Source organism: Merops nubicus, unplaced genomic scaffold, assembly GCF_000691845.1.
Source record: "Merops nubicus isolate BGI_N331 unplaced genomic scaffold, ASM69184v1 scaffold9984, whole genome shotgun sequence".
Lineage (NCBI taxonomy): Eukaryota > Metazoa > Chordata > Aves > Coraciiformes > Meropidae > Merops > Merops nubicus.
Genome location: NW_008604857.1, coordinates 1 through 8670, shown reverse-complemented (window position 1 = coordinate 8670; position 8670 = coordinate 1). Strand labels below are relative to the sequence as shown.

Here is an 8670-nt window from a genome sequence, read left to right as displayed (position 1 = left end):
CTCTTTCCCCTCTGTACAATACACTACAGGGTAATCTCCAGAGGTTCCTCTGCTGGCAATGACACAAGCAACAGGGAAAGGCTGACAGGATGTTCTCAGAGGGAGAACAGTGCTCTACTGTCTTGTAGTTTATTCTGCCAGTGCATCAAAGCCTGGGCTGTGAGGCCAAGAAGAAAAATCTCCCATTTCTTGCTGCTGAGGATGCACAGACTATTTGCTATTCATGTTCATGTAGCAGGTGTCTAGAGCAGCAAGGAAAACATTGAGCTACTTCCACCTTCTTTCTTTAAAAAGAAAACCAACCAAAATGAATCCCAAACCTTTTAAAACTAAATAAGCCATACAAATTTGAATTCCTCTCTTTACTATTTTGCTGCTGGCCACGTTCCCTGAGCTACGGGTTGAGGCTGCCTGCAGATTCAGGAAGACAGATCCACCTGGGGTCTTGTTTGGAGAACTCTGTGACTTGTGGCATCTCAGACCTTCAGGACAGAGCACAGTCCTCACTTGAGCCCCTTCTGAAGAAGTGTGGTACAGACTGACCAACCACCACCAGAAAAATGGCTGGGGTCACCTACCTGCAATGACTCGTTCCACAGCATACTCGAAGTTGGAAGTGTCGATGGACTTGTGACCTTCTCTAGCAGCATGAAGAGCAGCTTCATTACATATGTTTGCTATGTCAGCTCCTGCAGACAAGAGTTCACAAGGATTACATTGTGTCTCTTTTGTGACAGAGATTTCAGGGGACAGCAGGGGCAAGAACAGATCTGGAGAAGGCCCTAAGGAGGTCAAACAGCCTGTGCCTTTTTGTTCCCTGGGAACAGAGCAAACCTAGTCCCTGGTGTTTATGTTGGAATCAAACAATACAAGTGCCCTGGCAGGGAACGCCGCGTTGCCACGCAGAGGACGGAGTTCAGCGCCCAGGCGACGGCCGAGGCGGGCTCTGGGTGAGCAGGGAGCAGTGTGGGCAGCCTGGGCTGGCACGAGCTGCCACATAGCTGCCACGCTGCTCCTGCGGTGGCCACACAGCCTCTGCGTGGGGGAGAGAACATCTGTTCTCAGTTTTGGGGGGTGTGGTGCCGGGGGGGGCTGCCCAAAGGAGTCACGAAGAGGCAGCGTGCTGGGGCCTGTTAGAGGGGAAACCCAGAAAGGATATTCCAGGAACTCTACATAAACAGGAACTCTGGAGCCCCTTGCTCAGCACTGTTTCAAACTCCCAGGGACCTACCCTGGAAGCAGGCTCAGTGTAGGAGCCAGGCAGAGTTGTCCAATTTCTACTCTGAGCGACAAAGTAATTGCTGTTCATTCCTCCTATAGCTTTCCCAGTAAACACATGTCAACTTAAGAGTCTTTCCCCTGAAGCACAACATCTCATCCTCAACAACAGCTCGGACAGGAGCATGAGCAGTGGGGTTCCTCCCCATAGACATTGGGAAGCCAGACCTTATAAAAGCACATTTTCCCTACCCCCACACCCAGCTAGTCCCAGAAGTTTCAGGAGATTCAAAATAGCGACAAACAATTGCTCATCAGAGCTCACCAGGGAGCTGGTCAGGTTCCCACTATTTCCATAGAGATAGAGAAGGCTTGAAGAAAAAAAAAAAACCTTCAGACCAAAATACCCTGTTAAAACTAAGGAAGCAAGCAGCTCGTGTGTGAGGTGCAGCAGCAGCCAGGAGCAGGAGCAGCCCCACAAGCACCCAGCCTGTCCTACCACTGAAGCCTGGGGTCAGCTCAGCCAGGCGCTGCGAGTAGAAGCTGGCGTCCTGGATCAGTTTGAGACCCTTCAGGTGCTGCTCGAAGATCTCTCTTCTCTCCTGTGAAGAAGAGAGAACACCTGAGCCCGGGGAGCCTTCCTGAGGTCGCAGGGAGCAGGGGACGGCGGCAGTGCCACCAGAGGGCAGGGCTGTCCTCGCAGCCCGCTGCAGGAGCCCTCGCCACCAGCCAGCTCTGCAGCTCACAACAGATGTAGGGAGGCTTACCCTGAGTCACAGCTTTCGCTCAGGGCCACTCTCTCCTTGGAACTTTCACTCTGATTTGTCTGAACGTTTCTTTACCATAAAAGCACTGGCAGGAAGGAGCTCTGACTGCCTCCTCTACCTGCTCCCACCAACTGAAAACCCCCACCAGCAGCTACCCAGCCCGTGACCGATTCCCAGACAAAGGTGGGGGTGAGATGATGGCTGGCAAGTAGCCAAGGAGTGACTCATTCAGCTGGTCCAGGAGATCCTGATGAAAACAATGGGCTCAGTTGCCAGGGTTTTTCCCTTTCCTCCTTCGGGCAGCTGCACGGTTCGTGCTTCCGGTGCCAGATTCTATCAGGCATTTAAGGTATTTTCACTGGAAACTCAGAGGAGGACAGTAAAGCACAGATGGGAGAAGAAGAGGCTGTGCTGGCAGAGCAGACAGATCTTTACTGCAGCTGAGCCTATTCCCAAAACTCTGCTACAAATGTCAACACAGCAGAGATGGAAGACTCCTAGTAAATGGATTTAAAAAGCATTCAGAAGGAGAAAGTCACTTAACAGGCTGCCTAAAGGAAAATGAGGAGCCTTACAAGGATAGTAAGCACAATAAACCTACAGAACAAATGGTGCTCAAGGCACATGACAATTTAAGCTCTCACACAAGCCAACTTGCCAATTAGGTGGCTCTCAGTTCCATGGAGAGAAGACACAAACATTGTTCTGCATCTGCACGGCAAAGAGAAGCTCACAGAAGAATTCACTGTCAAAGCTCCTACCAGAGCAGAGGCACTTAAAACCAGTAAGTTGTCATTCCAGAGGAACAAGCAACTGCATTAACACATCAAATCCTTGACTTAGAGCACATAAATAAGAGTACAGGGAATCAGGAGCTTACTGTCTGTCTTCTCCAAGCCCAGCCACGGCCAGGCCAGTGCACTGCCAGCACTATGGTGAGAAGAGGGCAGCAGGTGGGACATACCTGGAGCGTTGGGAGATCAATGAAGATGTGCCTGTCCAGCCTCCCAGGTCTCATCAGAGCGTTGTCCAGGACGTCGGCGCGGTTGGTGGACGCCAGCACTATGACGTGATCCGTGGTCCCCATTCCTGCAGAAAACCAAGCAACACTGAAGGTGAAGCTCTTCCCTGACACAGGCAGTGCACTGCAAGCACAGAGGATGCACGGGGCAGGGCAGGATGCAGAGAATGTCCTACAGAGCTTTATCACAAAGCCAGAGGGTGTTCGCAGCATCTTTGGGGCAGCGGAGGCTGAGAAGTGTCCTGTGTAGCCAGGAGCACAGGACAGGAAGGAACCTCCCAGGTCACCCAGGCCAGTCTCTGGTCATCACAGATACTCTGAAATTCCCTTTTCACTCAAATAATAAGCTTTGACTTAAAACTTAATTCTTTCCCTCCCTTTTGCCACTTTTGGAAATTTCTCCAACTAGAAGCCAGAAGAGACTCTCTACTCTGATGTACTGGGAGATACCTTCTCACCCCCAGGCTTAAGTCAATGCCTGCTCCTTTAGCTCCAGGTTGTACAAACAAGACTGGAACAGCTTTTCCTTCCCAAATGTTTCTGTGGAAAGCCCTTTCAGCTTCTATTTATTCACAGTCACAGACAGGCCACCAGGATCACCAGGGAAGGGACAGGCTTTCTTCTGACCAGCTCAGGTTAATGCAGAAAGAAGGCAGCCTTGCCACCCCCAGCAAGGGGCATGTTACAGCAGCACATCTGTCTGCTCACTCTTTTCTCGCTCTGAAGGCAGCACCCCGGCACACTGCAGAGCAGTGCCAAGCCCAGCCCTGCAGACGTGACACCACAGACACAAAACTTGACCCAAGAGCTTTCCCAGTGATGACCAGGGTACACAGCTCGAGCCACAGGCAGAGGTGATTTTGTCTGCAGGCCTCAACGGCGAGGGGAGCAGCAGGATCTGCCAGCTCTGCGTGAGCAGCCTGCAGCATGCAGGCACCAAAGGCAGGTAGGGCTTGCCAGGGAAGCCAGGGCACCAGCACCTGGAGTGGGGCAGCCAGGGGCAGGCTGCTCGGGCGGGAACCAGAGCTCAAGCTGAATCACTGAACCATGCTGATGATTTATTCCGTTCTACCAGGTGCCCACAGGCCCCTGGGCATGAGTCACCCGCTTGCAGCAGACTCACCAGCCCTGGCACCCAGCAGCCTTCCCAGGGAACGGACGTGGCCGTCCCCTGCCAAGTCCCAGGCTGCAGGGAGGCAGCTCTGTGCACGTAAGCTGGGCGAGCTTCAGCTCTCCCCAGCTCCACCAGAAGAGCTGCCAAATGTGTCAGCACAGGAGAGCTCAGCAGAGATTAAGGTTACAGGTAAGTCAGGAGGGCTGGCTCTGTCAGCTGGCACTACCACAAACCTTGGTGCTTCCTCCCTGCAGGAGGCTGTCTGAGTGAGCTGCTGGAGAGGAGGAGGAGGAGGCTGCTGCTCAGGCAGGTATTACACTGCACTCTGCAGGGTGATAAATAAGCAGAGACTGGCAGGCACTCAGGGGATGGTGAGCTCTGTTCACACGGCAGGATTAGATGGTACAGTACATTATCTGCTCTGCAGCTGGGAAGACTCTCTTAAAATAGGTCTGACTATTAGAATATAAGAAAAAAAAAAAAAAGAACCACTGAGAGCAACCTCTCACATCAGCTTCTGCCCCACTTGCTCTCAAGCCTGTAGGCCAGCAGTGTGACACACTGCTCCAAGAAATCTCCCACTGCAGCCTCCGATTCCTATTCTGTTCCTACTGCATCACCACCTGGCATGTCACAGGCTTCAGCTTCCACAGGCAGAGATCTGCCAGAGGAGCAGTCTACAAAAATACCACCTCAGTCACGCCCAGCAATGAGAAACAGCTCTGAAAATTCCCCTTGAAGAGCATTCTTATCTACAGTATTTACAAATGAAGGCACTTCAAAAGGGAAAGGGTAAAAAGGTCCACTTGAACTGGTGAATGCCCTGCTCCCCACTAGCACAACACTGAGAGGGGCACCTTATCTGCATTACTACACTGTAGCTGTTTGTTCAAAAGCCTTTTTGGACATCAGCTGTAATAGCATCATTGAAATGGGGCCACCTTTGTGAGGGAAGGCTCTGGGTCATACAGCACACATCAAGAGGAGACGTCTTGTCCAAGGACTCCAGGCGAAGAGCTGCTCCCAAAGGCTGTCCCAAATTTTCATTCACACACCAGAGCCCAGCCCAGGACTGCCAGGCTCCTCTCAGATGCATTTGGAACAGAGGAGATATTTGGGTCACATTCCTCTCCTGCTCGTTTGTGGTTTGTGAGGGAAGAGTCAGCACTCCAACCAGGCACATGTCTGACAAAGGCTGGAGTACACGTGTCACACTGCTTTCAAGAACAGCTTTTGTACAAACAGGCTCCCTCCAGTCCCTCTCCTTCTCCCACCAGACTCCTGGTGCTTCCAGAACACAAAGAAAGCCATCAGAGTGAAGGAAACCAAGGTCCCCCGTAGGAAGAGAACTACAATGACTCCAAAATCTGCATACCTGAATTACCAGGTCTCCATCTGCACATCCATCCCATGCGGCTTAGCATAATGGCTTTTGTCTTGGTGTCCTCATCTTTCCTCCAACCTGCAGAGCAGGTTTCACACAGGCTCTGACCCTCCTTTTCTTCCTCTACCTTAGCTCTGAGTAATCTCATTTGAACACACAACCTCAACAATCACTGCTGATGACTCACAGATCTGCTTTCATGCATGACTTTTTTCCCACATTAATAGCTAACTCGGTTCTATGGTGTTGCCTCACAGAGCTTCAACCCTCAATTTAAACTAAAGGCAGCTAAAACAGAGCTCTCAACCTTCCATTTCAAGGCCTCCTCACTACAAACACACACCACTCCTCCGCTTGTGTTTGGGTAGAGCTGGTAACCTCCTAAAAACCTGATTCACTATCATCCTGAGAACTATTTTGCCACGACACGCTTCGGCGCTCGTTTAGGTAACGACATCTCAGCAACGTGTGCCAAGGTCCCTGGCAAGGAGCAGAAGCCAGCAGTGAGCCCGTGTCTGTTGTGCTGCCTGACAGTCCCTGGCAGCTGTCTCCCAGCTGACACTGTAAACTCCTTGGGCTGTTTTTTCAGCCTGTGTTGGATAGAGCAGTTAGCAAAATGAGAGACGTGGCCCGTGATCTGCACGAGACACGAATCAATAATGAGACAAAAAGAACTTAAAAATAATCCAGGCAGCACACAGCAAATGAGGGACTATTAAAGCGAGTACTGAGGATAATATTCACCTTCAAATCCCACTTTCCAATAAAGTTGTACCCTGATTTTGGAATTGAGACACCAAGAACACACTCTGGAAACCATGCCTGATTTCCTCAGGCTGGAGGAAGTCAGACATGTTAATTGTTGGCACAGAGATGTGGAGTGTACTGACTACATATCCCTGAGCAGACACATGGGCCCTCCATTTAATTCAGTGTTAACTCGTTGCCAGCTCACTCTACAACTGTTGGGAGGAAGGGAAGCCCAACCACGGCAGGATTGCTGTTCTGTGTGTTACTAGTGGCCCTCTCTGTCAGGACAGAGACAGCTGTAAACAGATTTGCTCTAAGTGTATTTACATGCAAAGCCCCAGGGAACTGCACACACAGATTTAAAGTCATTTCCAGTATCTATGTAGCATTGTGTGTTTCAGGCACGCTCCTCTGACAACCAGATCTCTGCCTGTGTTGTTTGGGACCTACTTAAAGCTCATTCTTATCCTTCAAAAATTTTCACAGCACCCATGCTGAAGCAGAGAGGGGCCTGGAGGGTCTCTGCATGGCAGAGCCACTCTACCCAGTCTGTACCATGCTGTGCTCCTATTTACAGTATCTCCTTCTGCAGCAAGGGCAGAGATGCTGAATTATAGATCCTCTTGGATGCAGTATGGAGGAACAACTACCCTTTGCTGAAAGCAGTCTGACAAGTCCCAGCTTCTCTCCTTGAACAGGGAGGGCTGACTCCAGAGCACCCATGCTGGTGGGCTGCAGGACTTGCTCTGCTTCAGCCCTGTTTCACTGCAAACATTCACTAAAAAAGCAATTTTAACCCCTTCAACATGGTCTGGAGAACAGGGGATGCTTTCAGTGCAGGGTGGTTTTTAATTTTTCACAGGAGATAACTGTCACAGTTACAGTCCAGGGAAAAGGCAGCTCTGTCCCACAAAGCAGCAGAGGGCTTAAAGGCTCCTGGATGCTGTTATTCCTTACCCTGCTCTGCAATAATAAGGTTCTACAGCAACAGAAATATCACAGGTTGGGTCAGTGCTGCAGGCTCTGACAGAGCTATGACTTAGAATAGCCAAAGGATTGTTCTTTTTGGCACGTGTGTAAAAGTGTCTGAGAAAAGGGCCGATGCCAGCCAGAAGTGTGGCATCAAACTGAGCCTTGTTTGCAGACAAAGTAAGGGTAAGTCCAAGGACAGGAGGACTGATGTATTACATCACTTATGTCCTTCTGGGACAACTAGTCTAATCCTTAACAGGCTTTAAACCACTACCTGTCTTAGAATACAGCAAGTATCCAACATTTCATGGCCAGCTGGACCTACACACAACCCTCCAGACAGCAGTGCCCTTGCTGCCAGTTCAGTTCCTTCTGGCTCCCCAGTACTGTACATCCTTCTTCAACTGCCAGTGGGAAAAGATGCTCCCGAACTGAAGCTATTTACTACAATAAGAGTCTTTGGGGTTGCTGCCCTCTGCCAGCCATGATCTCCAATGCACGTTTTCTGTTGATATTATCAGCAGGTGGGTGCTCAATGTGGCTGTTAAAAATTCTCTCTGGATGTGACACTACACTGTTCTGACTCAAGGTCAGAAAAACAGTTGGCTCCAGGGTTTTAAAATTTAGTAGATTACGCCCCAAACCCTTAAAGTCTATATAAATGTCTAGATTTCAAGAGCATTCTCCCCTCAACTTATCACAGCTCTGTCCTGAGCTCGATTACTTCCTCAGGCACCAGCAGCTCCGGAGTAGCCCTGTCTAACCAAAGATGAAGAGAGACATGGTACAGGGCCTTCAAAAACAGGGATGAATGGTGGGGTACATGGGTTCAGACTGGTGCTTGAGGAGGTTCCTAAGGGTTCTGCAGGAAAGCCTGAGTCCACACGAAGCAAGGACAGGGCACAAAACTTCCACGAACCCCGCGTTCAACAGCAGCTGCTGCTGCTTCTCCTCTGTACTCAGCACAGCAGGTGGAGAAGGGGAGAAAGAACAGAGGAAAGACTCGCTTCAAGCGAGTGACAGGATGACCTCCGAGGCCAGAGTGAGGCCACACTGGTGTCCACACTGGGGAAAAATCCTGAGTTTCACGGCCACAGTCCCTCCAATAAGCAAAAGTCCAGAACACAGCTATCACTTGTCATATAGATGGTCTTTCAGCAAGGACATGACCAAGATCAGCCCTGAGCAGGCTGCGAGGTGCAAGCCAGCCCCGCCCCAGGGAAGAGGGGAGCGAGGTTCGTTCCAGCGCAACGCTAATTACCCCGGTGAGAAGAGCGCGCTAACGAGGCCCGGCTGCCCGAGGGGGCGGAAGCACTGACCGTCCATCTCCACCAGCAGCTGGTTGAGGGTCTGCTCCTCCTCGGCGTTGGCGAAGCCGGCGGCGCTGCTGGCGCGGCGCTTGCCCACGGCGTCGATCTCGTCGATGTAGACGATGCAGGGGGCG

At 51.0% G+C, this 8670-nt stretch overlaps 1 protein-coding gene across 1 annotated transcript in view; it reads right to left on the bottom strand.

Moving 5' to 3' along the window:
• Positions 1–8663, bottom strand: part of LOC103771837 (paraplegin-like) — a gene marked incomplete at its 5' end in the record, with an annotated part of 17880 nt that extends 9217 nt beyond the window's left edge. The window contains 4 exons of the mRNA XM_008939153.1: positions 579–689; positions 1718–1820; positions 2950–3074; positions 8546–8663. Of these exons, the coding sequence (XP_008937401.1) occupies positions 579–689; positions 1718–1820; positions 2950–3074; positions 8546–8663 (457 nt within the window). The remainder of the gene's footprint in view (positions 1–578; positions 690–1717; positions 1821–2949; positions 3075–8545) is intronic.
• Positions 8664–8670: the final 7 nt, after the last annotated feature.